The sequence below is a fragment of the Psittacula echo genome, assembly GCF_963264785.1.
Source record: "Psittacula echo genome assembly, contig: SCAFFOLD_179, whole genome shotgun sequence".
NCBI lineage: Eukaryota > Metazoa > Chordata > Aves > Psittaciformes > Psittacidae > Psittacula > Psittacula echo.
In genome coordinates, this window is record NW_027664195.1 from 1 (window position 1) to 17,053 (window position 17,053).

General features: G+C 61.6%; 1 protein-coding gene across 1 annotated transcript; it reads left to right on the forward strand.

Annotated features, from left to right (window-relative positions):
* Positions 1–8,483: 8,483 nt before the first annotated feature.
* Positions 8,484–15,469, forward strand: LOC308232695 (solute carrier family 2, facilitated glucose transporter member 1-like; the record flags this gene model as incomplete). Its single annotated transcript, XM_080639926.1, has 9 exons — positions 8,484–8,539; positions 8,631–8,755; positions 8,857–9,128; positions 9,382–9,808; positions 9,900–10,024; positions 10,915–11,019; positions 11,104–11,205; positions 13,167–13,370; positions 15,128–15,469. The coding sequence occupies 9 exons, from the start codon at positions 8,484–8,486 to the stop codon at positions 15,278–15,280; spliced, it is 1,569 nt and encodes a 522-aa protein (XP_080496052.1). The 3' UTR covers positions 15,281–15,469.
* Positions 15,470–17,053: the final 1,584 nt, after the last annotated feature.

Below are 17,053 nucleotides of genomic sequence, written 5' to 3' on the forward strand. Positions count from 1 at the left end.
GGTTAAAAAGGGGGGGTTTTGGGTCAAAAAGGGGGGGGTTTGGGTTGAAAAAGGGGGGGTTTGGTTAAAAAGGGGGGGTTTTGGGTTAAAAAAGGGGGGTTTTGGGTTAAAAAGGGGGGGTTTTGGGTTAAAAAGGGGGGTTTTGGGTTAAAAGGGGGGTTTGGGTTAAAAGGGGGGGTTTGGGTTAAAAAGGGGGTTTGGGTTAAAAGGGGGTTTGGGTTAAAAAGGGGGGGTTTTGGGTTAAAAAGGGGGGGTTTTGGGTTAAAAAGGGGGGGTTTGGGTTAAAAAGGGGGGGTTTGGGTTGAAAAGGGGGGTTTGGGTTAAAAAGGGGGGTTTTGGGTTAAAAAGGGGGGGTTTGGGTTAAAAAGGGGGGGTTTGGGGTAAAAAGGGGGGGTTTGGGTTGAAAAGGGGGGTTTGGGTTAAAAGGGGGGTTTGGGTTGAAAAGGGGGGGTTTGGGTTGAAAAGGGGGGGTTTGGGTTGAAAAGGGGGGGTTTGGGTTGAAAAGGGGGGGTTTAAGGGGGTTTTGGGTTAAAAAGGGGGTTTTGGGTTAAAAGGGGGTTTGGGCAAAAGGGGGGGTTTGGGGTTAAAAAGGGGGGTTTGGGTTGAAAAGGGGGGGTTTTTGGGTTAAAAGGGGGGGTTGGGTTAAAGGGGGGGTTTGGGTTAAAAAGGGGGGGTTTTGGGGTTAAAAAGGGGGGGTTTGGGGCAAAAAGGGGGGGTTTGGCGGGGGAAGTGTGTATTTGGGGAGAAAAGTATGATTTTGGGGTCCAAAAGGGTGATTTTGGCTCAGAAAAGCGGATTTTGGGGTGAAAAAGGGCAATTTTAGGTCAGAAAGCAGATTTTGGGTGAAAAAGGGCGATTTTGGGGTGAAAAAGGGCGATTTTGGGGTGAAAAAGGGCGATTTTGGGTCAAAAAAGGTGATTTGGGGGTGAAAACCTGTGATTTTTGGGTCAAAATAGCTGATTTTGGGGTGAAAAAGGGTGATTTTGGGTCAAAAAGGGCGATTTTGGGGTGATAAAGGGCGATTTTGGGGTGAAAAAGCTGGTTTTGGGTCAAAAAAGGTGATTTGGGGGTGAAAAACTGTGATTTTTGGGTCAAAATTGCTGATTTTGGGGTGAAAAAAGGCAATTTTGGGTCAAAAAGGGGGATTTTGGGGTCAAAAAGGGGGATTTTGGGGTCAAAAAGGGGGATTTTGGGGTCAAAAAGGGGGATTTTGGCTCTAAACTCACTCATTGAAGTCCTCCTCAGCGAAGGGCACGTCCTCGATGAGCGCGGCCGAGTGCACATTGAAGAAGATGCCCAGGAGCAGCTGGGGGGGGGGGGGGTCAGACCCACACTTGGGGGGCAGGCAGGACCCACAGCGCCCCATAGGGCCCAATGGGACCAAAGCAGCCCCATAGGAACCTCACTGAAGTCCATAGGAACACCCTTGAGCCTATATAGGGAGCCCCTCCACCCCTATAGGGACCCCACTGGGCTCCATAGGGGCTCCCTCCAGCCCCATAGGGACCCCTTTGAGCCCCATAGGGACCCCATGGGTCCATAGCGACCATCTCCCAGCCCCATAGAATCCATTGAGCCCCACAGGGACCCCATTGAGCCCCATAGGGACCCTCTCCAGCCCCATAGGGACCCCTTTCAGGCCCATAGGAACCCTTTGAGCCCCATAGAGACCCCATTGGACAGGGGCCCCCTCCAGCCCACAGAGGACTCCATTAAGCCCTAAAGGGAACCCCCCAGCCCCATAACGATAGCCTTGAGCCCCATAGGGATCGCCTCCAGCCCTATAGGGACCCCATGAGACCCATACAGACCCCCCCAGCCCCACAGAGACCCCACTGAGCTCTATAGGGACCCCCTCCAGCCCCATAGGGATCCCCATCGAGCCCCACTGTGACCCCCCACACCCCCAATGGCCTCTGCCCTATAGATCCCCATGAGCCCCACAGAACCCCCTTTGTGCCCCAGACACCCCATAGCCCCCATAGAACCCCTTTGTGCCCCCAAGACAACCCATAGCCCCATAGAACCCCCTTTGTGCCCCATAGCCCCCCTCCACAGAGCCCACATCAGACTCCAGGAGGCAGAGCCGCAGGCCCTCTTGGGCCCGCAGCACAGCAGCGACACCATCGCGGCCGGTTCGGGTCCGTTCGGGTTCCGTTCGGGCCGGTTCGGAGCGGTTCGGGTCCGTTCGGGCCGGTTCGGAGCGGTTCGGGCCCGCTCGGAGCGGTTCGGGTCCGCTCGGAGCGGTTCGGGTCCGCTCGGGGGGGGGTGGTGGTCTCGGCTGCTCCTCGCACGGCGCCTGCGCCGCTTGGGAGCCGCTCGGCTCTGTTCGGAGCTGCTCGGAAGGGCTCGGGTCTCTTCGTGGAGTGCTCGGCTCTGCTCGGAAGGGGATGGGTGCTGGGAGGGGTTCGGACCCCGTTTCGGAGGGGTTCGGGTCGGTTCGGGTGCCCCTCGGGGGAGGTTCGGAGGGGTTCGGCTCCTCGGAGGGGGCTCGGGTCTCTTCGGAAGTGCTCGGCTCTGCTCGGAAGGGGACGGGAGGGGGACGGAGTCTCGGGGGGGGGGGATTCGGACCTGTTCGGAGAGGTTCGGAAGGGTTCGGAAGGGTTCCGGCTCCTCGGAGGGGGCTCGGCTGCCCTCGGAACCACTCGGAAGGGTTCGGGTCTATTCGGAAGGGGTCAGGAGGGGTGGGCTTCTCGGGGGGCGGTTCGGAAGGGTTCGGGTGGGTTCGGCTCCTCGGGGGGGGGGGGGGGGGCGGGGGTTCGGACCTGTTCGGGTGGGTTCGGGTCAGTTCCGGCTCCTCGGAGGGGCTCGGCTGCGCTTCGGAAGCACTCGGAAGGGTTCGGGCGGGTTCGGCTCCTTGGATGGGCTCGGGTCGGTTTGGGCCGGTTCGGTTCCTCGGGGGGGTTCGGGGTGGGATCGGGTCCGTTCGGGTCGGATCGGGCCGGGTCGGGTCCGTTCGGTTCCTTTCGGTTCCTTTCGGCTCCTCGGAAGCGCTCGGCCCGGTCCGGACCAGCGGGAACCCCTCTCGGGGCTCGGCTGCTCCTCCTAAGCCCCGCCCCCTGTGCGTGACCACGCCCCCTCTTAGGCCACGCCCCCTCCCGTTCGCTACCATTGCCCCACGGAGGGACGGGCGCCGTCTGTGACGTCACTCGGGGGCGTGGCCAACGGGAGCACCCGGACCCTTCCCCCACCCCTCCCTCGCTCCGCTGCCGTGGGACAGGGTGCGTCACGCGTGACGTCACGCCAACGCGCGCTCTCATTGGCTCTTTCGGCGCCCCTCCCCCCCCAAAGGTCACATTGACTGGGGGGGGGGAGGTGCTAAAAATAGCCCGGCCCCTCCCCCCACCCCGCCATGGGGGGGAGGGGCTGAAAGGGGGGGGGGAGGGGCGGTGCCGTTCCCGCCCCATTTTGGGGCTAAAAGAGGCTGAAACGGGCAACAAAGGGGGCGGGGCCTCGGGGGGGAGGGGCGGGGTCACGCGGGGTCACCTGGGGCCGCCCCTCCCCCACCTCCACCCCTCGGGGGGGTTCCCCCGCCCCTCCCCCCACCCCCCCCCATGCATGGGAAAGGGGGGGAGGGGCGGGGCTTCCCCCGCCCCCCCTCCCCCTCCCCGCTGGAGCCCGGAGCGGAGGCTGCGACCCCCCTGCCCCATAGAGACCCCCCATTGCCCTATAGAGACCCCATTGCCCCATAACTGCCCCATAGAGACCCCCATTGCCCCATAGAGACCCCCATTGCCCCATAACTGCCCCATAGAGACCCCCCATTGCCCCATAGAGACCCCCATTGCCCCATAACTGCCCCATAGAGACCCCCCATTGCCCCATAGAGACCCCCATTGCCCCATAACTGCCCCATAGAGACCCCCCATTGCCCTATAGAGACCCCCCATTACCCCATAGAGACCCCCATTGCCCCATAACTGCCCTATAGAGACCCCCCATTGCCCTATAGAGACCCCCCTGCCCCGTAAATGCCCCATAACAACACCCCCATTGCCCCATAACTGCCCCATAGAGACCCTTCCGTGCCCCATAACTAACACCCCACTGCCCCATAACTGACCCCTAACTCAACACCTCCACCCCATAGGGACCCTCATTGCCCCGTAAGTGTCCCCCCCGGCCCCATAACTGCCCCCCACTGACCTCCCCCACTGCCCCATAGCAATCTCCCTGCCCCATAAGTGCCCCATTGACCCCCCAATGGCCACTGGGTTCCATCAGATGCTGGAGGAGGACGAGGTAAGGGGGGGGGGAGGTCACTTATGGGGCAGAGGGGGTCACTTATGGGTCTGGGGGGTCACTTATGGGTCTGGAGGGGTCACTTATGGGGCAGAGGGGGTCACTTGTGGGTCTGGAGGGGTCACTTATGGGTCTGGAGGGGTCACTTATGGGTCTGGGGGGTCACTTATGGGTCTGGGGGCTCACTTATGGGTCTGGGGGGTCACTTATGGGTCGGGGCTCACTTATGGGTCTGGGGGTGTCACTTATGGGTCTGGAGGGGTCACTTATGGGTCTGGGGGCTCACTTATGGGTCTGGGGGGTCACTTATGGGTCTGGGGGGGTCACTTATGGGGCAGAGGGGGTCACTTATGGGTCTGGGGGGGTCACTTATGGGTCTGGGGGCTCACTTATGGGTCTGGGGGGGTCACTTATGGGGCAGAGGGGGTCACTTATGGGTCTGGGGGGTCACTTATGGGGCAGGGGGTGTAGGTCTGACCCCAAATGCCCATATAAGGGCAGCCCATGGGGGGGAGGGGCCAAGCGCTGACCCCGCCCCCCCACCAGGAGGGGGCGGGGCCTCCGGAAGAGGGGGGCGGGGCCTTGCCCCCCTCCTTGCTCCTCGCTGTGGTCGCGGCTGCCCTGGGCTCGATCCAAGTGGGCTTCAATGTGGGGGTGCTCAATGTGCCCCATAGGGTGAGCCCCATAGGGACCCATAGAGACCCATAGGGACCCATAGAGACCCCATAGAGACCCCATAGGGACCCATAGAGACCCATAGGGACCCATAGAGACCCCATAGAGACCCCATAGGGACCCCATAGGGACCCATAGAGAGGGAATGGGCCCCATAGGAAGTGAATGGGCCCCATAGATGGGTGATGTATGGGGCGGGACCCATTGATGGATGTGGGAGCCACAGGTGGTTGGGAGCCCCATAGCTGGGGGAATGCCCCACTGCTGAGTAGGTGCCCCATAGCGCTCTTCCTGCCCCATAGCAGTGTCCCTGCCCCATAGCTCTCTGCCCGCCCCATAGGTCTCTCCCTGCCCCATAGCTGTCTCCTTACCCCATAGCTCTCTCCCCACCCCATAGCGCTGCCCCATAGCTCTCTCCCCGCCCCATAGCAGTGTCCCTGCCACATAGCACTGCCCCATAGCTCTCTCCCCACCCCATAGCAGTGTTCCTGCCCCATAGTTCCCTCTTTGCCCCATAGCACTGCCCCATAGCTCTCTCCCTGCCCCATAGGTCTCTCCTTACCCCATAGCTCTCTCCCCGCCCCATAGCTCTCTCCCTGCCCCATAGCTCTCTCCTTACCCCATAGCTCTCTCCCTGCCCCATAGCTCTCTCCTTACCCCATAGCTCTCTCCCTGCCCCATAGCTCTCTCCTTACCCCATAGCTCTCTCCCTGCCCCATAGCTCTCTCCTTACCCCATAGCTCCCTCTTTGCCCCATAGCTCTCTCCCCACCCCATAGCTCTCTCCTTACCTGATAGCACCATTCCTGCCCCATAGCTCTCTCCCTGCCCCATAGCTCCCTCTTTGCCCCATAGCGCTGCCCCATAGCTCTCTCCCTGCCCCATAGCTCTCTCCCCGCCCCATAGCTCTCTCCCCGCCCCATAGCTCTCTCCCTGCCCCATAGGTCTCTCCTTACCCCATAGCTCTCTCCCTGCCCCATAGCTCTCTCCCTGCCCCATAGCGCTGCCCCATAGCTCTCTCCCCGCCCCATAGCTCTCTCCCTGCCCCACAGCTCTCTCCCTGCCCCATAGCTCTCTCCTTACCCCATAGCTCTCTCCCTGCCCCACAGCTCTCTCCCCGCCCCATAGCTCTCTCCCTGCCCCACAGCTCTCTCCCTGCCCCATAGCTCTCTCCTTACCCCATAGCTCTCTCCCTGCCCCATAGCTCTCTCCTTACCCCATAGCTCTCTCCCTGCCCCATAGCTCTCTCCTTACCCCATAGCTCTCTCCCTGCCCCATAGCTCTCTCCTTACCCCATAGCTCCCTCTTTGCCCCATAGCTCTCTCCCCACCCCATAGCTCTCTCCTTACCTGATAGCACCATTCCTGCCCCATAGCTCTCTCCCTGCCCCATAGCTCCCTCTTTGCCCCATAGCGCTGCCCCATAGCTCTCTCCCTGCCCCATAGCTCTCTCCCCGCCCCATAGCTCTCTCCCCGCCCCATAGCTCTCTCCCTGCCCCATAGGTCTCTCCTTACCCCATAGCTCTCTCCCTGCCCCATAGCTCTCTCCCTGCCCCATAGCTCTCTCCTTACCCCATAGCTCTCTCCCCGCCCCATAGCTCTCTCCCTGCCCCGTAGCGCTGCCCCATAGCTCTCTCCTTACCCCATAGTTCCCTCTTTGCCCCATAGCACTGCCCCATAGCTCTCTCCCTGCCCCATAGCTCTCTCCTTACCCCATAGCTCTCTCCTTACCCCATAGCTCTCTCCCTGCCCCATAGCTCCCTCTTTGCCCCATAGCGCTGCCCGATAGCTCTCTCCCTGCCCCATAGGTCTCTCCTTACCCCATAGCTCTCTCCTTACCCCATAGCTCTCTCCCTGCCCCATAGCGCTGCCCCATAGCTCTCTCCTTACCCCATAGCTCTCTCCCTGCCCCATAGCTCTCTCCTTACCCCATAGCTCTCTCCCTGCTCCATAGCTCTCTCCTTACCCCATAGCTCTCTCCCTGCCCCATAGCTCTCTCTTTGCCCCATAGCGCTGCCCCATAGCTCTCTCCCTGCCCCATAGCTCTCTCTTTGCCCCATAGCTCTCTCCCTGCCCCATAGCTCTCTCCTTACCCCATAGCTCTCTCCCCGCCCCATAGCTCCCTCTTTGCCCCATAGCTCTCTCCCTGCCCCATAGCTCTCTCCTTACCCCATAGCTCCCTCTTTGCCCCATAGCTCCCTCTTTGCCCCATAGCTCTCTCCCCACCCCATAGCTCTCTCCTTACCTGATAGCACCATTCCTGCCCCATAGCTCTCTCCCTGCCCCATAGCTCTCTCCCTGCCCCATAGCGCTGCCCCATAGCTCTCTCCCTGCCCCATAGCTCTCTCCCTGCCCCATAGCTCTCTCCCTGCCCCATAGCGCTGCCCCATAGCTCTCTCCCTGCCCCATAGCGCTGCCCCATAGCTCTCTCCCTGCCCCATAGCTCTCTCCTTACCCCATAGCTCTCTCCCTGCCCCATAGCTCTCTCCTTACCCCATAGCTCTCTCCCTGCCCCATAGCTCTCTCCTTACCCCATAGCTCTCTCCCCGCCCCATAGCTCTCTCCCTGCCCCATAGCTCTCTCCCTGCCCCACAGCTCTCTCCCTGCCCCATAGCTCTCTCCCTGCCCCACAGCTCTCTCCCTGCCCCACAGCTCTCTCCTTACCCCCCCCCCCCCCCGCTCTCTCTCTCTCCCCTCCCCCCAGGCTCTCTGGGGCCCCTCCAATTCCTCGCAGTGGCCCCGCGGCCCCTCCCCCCCCCTCGCCGTTTCCCTCCTCCCCCTCGGGGCCGTTCCCGCGGGGCTGGCGGCGGCGCCCGCGGCTCAGAGGCTCGGACGGTGCCCGGGGGCGGGGCTTAAAGGGGGCGGGGCCTGGAGGGGGGCGGGGCTCAAAGGGGGCGGGGCTTAATGGGAGCAGGGCTTGAAGGAGGTGGGGGCTGAGGGGGCGGAGCTTGGAGGGGGTGGGGCTTAATGGGTGTGGGTTTAAAGGAGGCGGGGCTTAAAGGGAGCAGGGCTTGAAGGAGGTGGGGGCTGAGGGGGTGGAGCTTGGAGGGGCGGGGCTTAAAGGGGGCGGGGCTTAATGGGAGCAGGGCTTGAAGGAGGTGGGGGCTGAGGGGCGGAGCTTGGAGGGGCGGGGCTTAAAGGGGGCGGGGCTTAATGGGAGCAGGGCTTGAAGGAGGTGGGGGCTGAGGGGCGGAGCTTGGAGGGGCGGAGCTTGGAGGGGGCGGGGCTTAAAGGGAGCAGGGCTTGAAGGAGGTGGGGGCTGAGGGGGTGGAGCTTGGAGGGGGCGGGGCTTAAAGGGGGCAGGGTGTGAGTGGGGCAGGTCTCGAGGGGGAGGGGCTTAAAGGGACGAGGCTGAAAGGGGGTGGGGCTTAAAAGGACCGAGCGCAAAGGGGAGGGGCTTGGGTGGGGCGGGGCTTAAAGGTGGGGGGTTTAAAGGGGCGGGGCATGAAGGGGCGGAGCTTTAGGGGGGTGGGGCTTGGAGGGAGGCTGGGTTCAAAGGGCTGGGACCTAAACGGGGCGAAGCCTGATGGGGCCCTAAGGGGGGCGGGGCTTGAAGAGGTGGCGCCAAATGGGTGTGAGGCTTAAAGGGGCGGGGCTTAAAGGGGGAGGGGCCTGGGGCTTGAGGTGGGCGGAGCGTGGGGGCTTAAGGGGGCGGGGCTAAAGAGAGGCGGGGGCGTGGCCGCCGCCCGCCGTGGCCCCGCCCCTCCCCTTGCAGGAAAGGCGCCCTATTGGCCAGTAACGGGCTGGCGGTGATTGGAGGAGCCCTGATGGGCGGGGCCAAGCTGGGCCCCACCTACGCCCTCGTCGTCATTGGCCGCTTGGTCACCGGCCTCCACTCAGGTACCGCCCCTTCACGGGGCCGCGCACGCGATTGGTTGGCGGCGGGGGGGGTGGGGGGGGTTGGGGGCGTGGCCGGTCGTGACCCCGCCCCCTGCCCGCAGGCCTGGCCTCGGGATTGGTCCCCTTGTACCTGGAGGAGGTGGCTCCGCCCAGCCTGCAGGGGGCGCTCGGCGCCGTGCACGAGGCCGGCGTCGCCCTGGGGATGCTGACGTCACAGGTGGGGGCGTGGCCTCGGGAGGGGCGGGCCGGTGGGGGGGGGGGGGCCTCAGCTATCGCGACACCGGGGGCCGTAAAGCGGCGCTATCGCGACACTGGGGGCCGTAAAGCGGTGTTATCGCGACAGTGGGTGCCGGAAAGCGGTGTTATCGCGACAGTGGGTGCCGTTTGGCCACACTGGGGTGTGCTATTGCGGCGCTATCAGGACACTGGGCGCCATATCGTGACAGTGCAGTGTCGTATGGCGGCACTATCACGACACTGGATGCTTTATCGCGACACTGGGGCTCCGTATCGTGGCGCTATCACAACACCCGGTGCTGTATCATGGCGCTATCATGATACTGGGTGCCGTATCGCAGCACCATCACGACACCAGGCGCCATTTCGCGCCGCTATCGTGACACCAGGGGGCGGTATCACGACACTGGGTGCCCTATGGCGACCCCGGGTGCCATATCGCCCTTCTGGAGTGCCGTATCGCGGCGCTATCACGACATCGGTTGCCCTATCGCGGCGCTATCGCGCTGGCGGGGCCGTATCGCGGCGCTATCACGACACCGGGTGCCCTATCGCGACACTGCAGTGCCGTGCGGCGGCGCTGCGACACCCCCCCCCCCCCCGGGTGCCGTAAAGCGACGCCGGCCGCCGTAAAGCGGTGCTATCGCGACACTGCGGCGCTCCCCCGACGCCCGGTGCCGTCCCGTCCCCCGCAGGTGCTGGCGCTGCCGGCGCTGCTGGGCTCCGCGCATGCGCTGCCGGCGCTGCTGGCCCTGGGGCTGCTCCCGGCCGCGCTCCAGCTCCTGCTGCTGCCGCTGGGCCCCGGCGCCGCCCGCGGTGAGAACCGGAACCGGAACCGGAACCGGACCCCCCCCATTCCCTTAACCCCGCCCCCCTCCGGGTTTAACCCCGCCCACTTCCCCCCCAGGCGCATGCGCGGGCGCAGGCCCCGCCCCCGGGCTGGCGCGGCTCTGGGGCCGGGCCCAGCTCCGGCAGCCGCTGGCGCTCGCGGTGGGGGCGGCGCTGGTGAAGGAGCTGGCGGGGATCGGAGCGGTGAGGAGGGGCGGGGCCTAAAGAGGGGCGGGGCCTAAAGAGGGGCGGGGCCTAAGGGGGCGGGAGCTGGAGGGGGAGGAGCTTAAAGGGGAGGAAACTGAATGGGGCGGGGCTTAAAGGGGAGGGGCTACAGGGAGAGGGTGTAAAGGGGAGCCTGTAAAGGGGGCGGGGCTTAAAGGGGGCGTAGCCTTTGATCAGGTGGGGGCAAGGGGTGGGGCTTAAAGAGGGGCGGGGTCTAAAGGGGAGGGGCTAAAGGGGGAGGAGCCTAAAAGGTGTCGGTGCCTAAAGGGGCGGCGCCTACAGGGAGCAGAGCTTAAAGGGGGCGGAGCTTAAAGGGGAGGAGCCCAAAGAGGGGCGGAGCTAAATGGGGGAGCCTAAAGGGGGCGGGGCCTACAGGGGATGGAGCTTAAAGGGGGCGGAGCTTAAAGGGGAGGAGCCTAAAAAAGGGCAGAGCTAAATGGGGGGAGCCTAAAGGGGGCGGAGCCTAAGGGGGCGGGGCCTACTGGGGACGGAGCTTAAAGGGGGCGGAGCTTAAAGGGGAGGAGCCTAAAAAAGGGCAGAGCTAAATGGGGGGAGCCTAAAGGGGGCGGAGCCTAAGGGGGCGGGGCCTACTGGGGACGGAGCTTAAAGGGGCGGAGCTTAAAGGGGAGGAGCCTAAAAAAGGGCAGAGCTAAATGGGGGGAGCCTAAAGGGGGCGGAGCCTAAGGGGGCGGGGCCTACTGGGGACGGAGCTTAAAGGGGAGGAGCCTAAAGAGGGGCGTGGCTTCTGAGAGGATGGGCCAATGGGGAGTGGCTTAAAGCGGGGCGAGGCCTAAGGGGAGGAGCCTATGGGAGACAAGGGGCGGGGCCTGACGCTGGCTCCGCCCCCTTCTGCCCCCCCCCCCCCATAGCTCCATTACTACTCGACGGCCATCTTTGAGCGGGCGGGGCTGGCGCAGCCCACGTGGGCCACGGTGGCCACCGGCGCCACCAACATGGCCGCCACCGTGCTGGCGGTAAGCCCCGCCCCCTGGCCGCGGGCCCTCAGCCAATGGGAGGCTCCCGTTGACGAGGCGCGCGCGGGTCCTCCCTGCCTGCAGGCGGCGCTGTTGCGGAGGGCGGGGCGCCGGGCGCTGCTGCTGGGCGGGCTCCTGGGCATGGCGGCGAGCGGCGTGGTGCTGACCCTGGGGCTGAGCCTGAGGGTGAGCGAGCGGGAACGGCCCCAAAGCGGCCCCAAACTGCCCCAAACTGACCCTAAACTGCCCCAAAGCGGCCCCAAAACGGCCCCAAACTGCCCCAAACTGACCCCAAACTGCCCTAAACTGCCCCAAAACGGCCCCAAACTGCCCCAAACTGCCCCCAAACTGACCCCAAACTGACCCCAAACTGACCCAAACTGACCCCAAACTGCCCCAAACTGACCCCAAACTGACCCAAACTGACCCAAACTGACCCCAAACTGCCCCAAACTGACCCCAAACTGACCCCAAACTGACCCAAACTGCCCCAAACTGCCCCAAACTGACCCCAAACTGACCCAAACTGACCCAAACTGACCCAAACTGCCCCAAACTGACCCCAAACTGCCCCAAACTGACCCCAAACTGACCCCAAACTGACCCAAACTGACCCAAACTGACCCCAAACTGCCCCAAACTGCCCCAAACTGACCCCAAACTGCCCCAAACTGACCCCAAACTGACCCCAAACTGACCCAAACTGACCCAAACTGACCCCAAACTGCCCTAAACTGCCCCAAAACGGCCCCAAACTGCCCCAAACTGCCCTAAACTGCCCCAAAACGGCCCCAAACTGCCCCAAACTGCCCCCAAACTGCCCTAAACTGCCCCAAAACGGCCCCAAACTGCCCCAAACTGCCCTAAACTGCCCCAAAACGGCCCCAAACTGCCCCAAACTGACCCCAAACTGCCCCAAACTGACCCCAAACTGACCTCAAACTGACCCAAACTGACCCAAACTGCCCCAAACTGACCCCAACTGCCCCAAACTGACCCCAACTGACCCAAACTGACCCCAAACTGACCCCAAACTGCCCCAAACTGCCCCAAACTGACCCCAAACTGACCCAAACTGCCCCAAACTGACCCCAAACTGACCCCAAACTGACCCCAAACTGACCCCAAACTGACCCAAACTGACCCCAAACTGCCCCAAACTGACCCCAAACTGACCCCAAACTGACCCCAAACTGACCCAAACTGACCCCAAACTGACCCCAAACTGACCCAAACTGACCCAAACTGCCCCCAACTGACCCAAACTGACCCAAACTGCCCCAAACTGACCCCAAACTGACCCAAACTGACCCAAACTGACCCAAACTGACCCCAAACTGACCCCAACTGCCCCAAACTGACCCCAAACTGACCCAAACTGCCCCAAACTGCCCCAAACTGACCCCAAACTGACCCAAACTGACCCAAACTGACCCAAACTGCCCCAAACTGACCCCAAACTGCCCCAAACTGACCCCAAACTGACCCCAAACTGACCCAAACTGACCCAAAACTGCCCCAAACTGCCCCAAACTGCCCCAAACTGACCCCAAACTGACCCAAACTGACCCAAACTGCCCCAAACCTGACCCAAACTGACCCCAAACTGACCCCAAACTGACCCAAACTGCCCCAAACTGCCCCAAACTGACCCCAAACTGACCCAAACTGACCCAAACTGACCCAAACTGACCCCAAACTGACCCAAACTGACGCAAACTGCCCCAAACTGCCCCCAAACTGACCCAAAATGGCCCCAAAACAACCCCAAACTGCCCCAAACTGCCCCAAACTGCCCCAAACTGCCCCAAACTGACCCAAACTGACCCCAAACTGACCCAAACTGACGCAAACTGCCCCAAACTGCCCCCAAACTGCCCCAAAATGGCCCCAAAACAACCCCAAACTGCCCCAAACTGCCCCCAAACTGCCCCAAACTGCCCCAAACTGCCCCCAAACTGCCCCAAACTGCCCCTCTCCCACCCCTATAGCCCCTCCCCCAGCCCATTATCCCCCATAGCCCCTCCCCCCATCCCCCCATCCCCCCCATTCCCCCCATAGCCCCTCCCCCAGCCCATAGCCCCCCCCTTACCCCCACGCCCCCCTTCTCCCCCATAGCCCCCACGCTCCCTCCCTGTCCCCCCCAGGCCCCATGGCCGCTGCCCCCCACGCTCGCTATGGGGGGGGGGCTCCTCATGGTCGCCTCCTTCGCCCTGGGCCCCGGCGCGGTCGCGCCCCTGCTCCCGGCGGAGCTGATCCCGAGCCCGGCGCGCGCGGCTGCTGCCGGCGTCACCGCGGCCGTGGCCTGGGCCGGGAATGGGGCTGTGGCTGCGGCCGTGCCCGCTATGGAGGTAATGGGGCAGTGGGGGGCGGGGGGGGGCAATGGGGGTCAATGGGGGTCAATGGGGTCAATGGGGTCAATGGGTGTCAATGGGTGTCAATGGGTCTCAATGGGTGTCAATGGGGGTCAATAGGGATCAATGGGGGTCAATGGGGGTCAATAGGGATCAGCGGGGGTCAATGGGGCCAATGGGTATCAATGGGGGTCAATGGGGGTCAATGGGTGTCAATGGGGGTCAATGGGGGTCAATGGGTATCAATGGGGGTCAATGGGTGTCAATGGGGGTCAATGGGGGTCAATGGGGGTCAATGGGAGTCAATGGGGGTCAATGGGGATCAATGGGGATCAAGGGGATCAATGGGTGTCAATGGGGGTCAATGGGTGTCAATGGGTGTCAATGGGGGTCAATGGGGATCAATGGGGGTCAATGGGTGTCAATGGGTGTCAATGGGTATCAATGGGGGTCAATGGGTGTCAATGGGGGTCAATAGGGGTCAATGGGTGTCAATGGGGGTCAATGGGGATCAATGGGGATCAAGGGGATCAATGGGTGTCAATGGGGGTCAATGGGTGTCAATGGGTGTCAATGGGTGTCAATGGGTATCAATGGGGGTCAATGGGTGTCAATGGGTGTCAATGGGGGTCAATGGGGGTCAATGGGTATCAATGGGGATCAATGGGGATCAATGGGTGTCAATGGGTATCAATGGGTGTCAATGGGTGTCAATGGGTATCAATGGGTGTCTGTCAATGGGTATCAATGGGTGTCAATGGGTGTGAATGGGTGTCAATGGGGGTCAATGGGTGTCAATGGGGGTCAGTGGGTATCAATGGGTGTCAATGGGGGTCAATGGGTGTCAATGGGTGTCAATGGGTGTCAATGGGTATCAATGGGTATCAATGGGTATCAATGGGTGTCAATGGGTATCAATGGGTGTCAATGGGTATCAATGAATATCAATGGGTGTCAATGGGTGTCAATGGGTGTCAATGGGTATCAATGGGTGTCAATGGGGGTCAATGGGTGTCAATGGGGGTCAATGGGTATCAATGGGTGTCTGTCAATGGGTATCAATGGGTGTCAATGGGTATCAATGGGTGTCAATGGGGTCAATGGGGTTCAATGGGGTATCAATGGGTCTCAATGGGTGTCAATGGGGGTCAATGGGTGTCAATGGGTGTCAATGGGTATCAATGGGTGTCAATGGGGGTCAATGGGGGTCAATGGGTATCAATGGTTGTCAATGGGTGTCAATGGGTATCAATGGGTGTCAATGGGTATCAATGGGTATCCATGGATGTCAATGGGGGTCAATGGGTGTCAATGGGTGTCAATGGGTGTCAATGGGTGTCAATGGGGGTCAATGGGTGTCAATGGGTGTCAATGGGGGTCAATGGGGGTCAATGGGTGTCAATGGGTGTCAATGGGTGTCAATGGGTATCAATGGGTGTCAATGGGTATCAATGGGTATCCATGGATGTCAATGGGTGTCAATGGGTGTCAATGGGGGTCAATGGGTGTCAATGGGTATCAATGGGTATCCATGGATGTCAATGGGTGTCAATGGGTATCAATGGGGGTCAATGGGTGTCAATGGGGGTCAATGGGTGTCAATGGGGGTCAATGGGGGTCAATGGGTGTCAATGGGGGTCAATGGGTGTCAATGGGGTCAATGGGTGTCAATGGGGTCAATGGGTGTCAATGGGTATCAATGGGGGTCAATGGGTGTCAATGGGTGTCAATGGGTGTCAATGGTGCCCCCGCAGCTCTCCCTGGGCCCGTTCCTGTTGCTCCCGTTCGGGGCCCTCGCGGCCGTTTCTGCCCTTGGGGTGTTCCTGTTCCTGCCCGAGACCCGCGGCGCCCCCCTGGGGCCCCCCCCCAAGCCCAGCACGGAGCTGCGGCTGCTGGCGGGGACCTGACGGACCCCAAACTGCCCCAAACTGCCCCAAAGTGCCCCAAAGTGACCCCAAAGTGCCCCAAACTGACCCCAAACTGCCCCAAACTGCCCCAAACTGACCCCAAACTGCCCCAAACTGCCCCAAACTGACCCCAAACTGCCCCAAACTGCCCCAAACTGACCCCAAACTGCCCCCAAACTGCCCCAAACTGCCCCCAAACTGCCCCAAACTGACCCCAAACTGACCCCAAACTGACCCAAACTGACCCAAACTGACCCCAAACTGCCCCAAACTGCCCCCAAACTGCCCCCAAACTGCCCCAAACTGCCCCAAACTGCCCCCAAACTGCCCCAAACTGACCCCAAACTGCCCCCAAACTGCCCCCAAACTGCCCCAAACTGACCCAAACTGACCCCAAACTGACCCAAACTGCCCCAAACTGACCCCAAACTGACCCCAAACTGCCCCCAAACTGACCCAAACTGCCCCAAACTGCCCCAAACTGCCCCCAAACTGCCCCAAACTGCCCCAAACTGACCCCAAACTGACCCAAACTGACCCAAACTGACCCCAAACTGCCCCAAACTGACCCAAACTGACCCCAAACTGCCCCAAACTGACCCCAAACTGCCCCAAACTGACCCCAAACTGCCCCAAACTGCCCCAAACTGGCCCCAAACTGCCCCAAACTGACCCCAAACTGCCCCAAACTGCCCCAAACTGCCCCAAACTGCCCCAAACTGCCCCAAACTGACCCCAAACTGCCCCAAACTGCCCCAAACTGCCCCAAACTGCCCCCAAACTGCCCCCAAACTGCCCCCAAACTGCCCCAAACTGACCCAAACTGACCCCAAACTGACCCAAACTGCCCCAAACTGACCCCAAACTGACCCCAAACTGCCCCCAAACTGACCCAAACTGCCCCAAACTGCCCCAAACTGACCCCAAACTGACCCCAAACTGACCCCAAACTGCCCCCAAACTGCCCCAAACTGCCCCAAACTGACCCCAAACTGACCCAAACTGACCCAAACTGACCCCAAACTGCCCCAAACTGACCCAAACTGACCCCAAACTGACCCAAACTGACCCCAAACTGCCCCAAACTGACCCCAAACTGCCCCAAACTGACCCCAAACTGCCCCAAACTGCCCCAAACTGGCCCCAAACTGCCCCAAACTGACCCCAAACTGCCCCAAACTGCCCCAAACTGGCCCCAAACTGCCCCAAACTGACCCCAAACTGACCCCAAACTGCCCCAAACTGCCCCAAACTGACCCCAAACTGCCCCAAACTGACCCCAAACTGCCCCAAACTGACCCCAAACTGACCCCAAACTGCCCCAAACTGCCCCAAACTGACCCCAAACTGCCCCAAACTGACCCCAAACTGCCCCAAACTGACCCCAAACTGCCCCAAACTGCCCCAAACTGCCCCAAACTGCCCCAAACTGCCCCAAACTGCCCCAAACTGGCCCCAAACTGCCCCAAACTGCCCCAAACTGCCCCAAACTGACCCCAAACTGCCCCAAACTGCCCCAAACTGACCCCAAACTGCCCCAAACTGCCCCAAACTGACCCCAAACTGACCCAAACTGACCCCAAACTGCCCCAAACTGCCCCCAACTGCCCCAAACTGACCCCAAACTGACCCAAACTGCCCCAAACTGCCCCAAACTGCCCCAAACTGACCCCAAACTGCCCCAAACTGCCCCAAACTGCCCCAGTTTTGTGCCCCCCCCCCCAAAGAAGCCCTGAGTCCAATCTGGCCCCGTGGTGTTATTGGGGGGCCCAA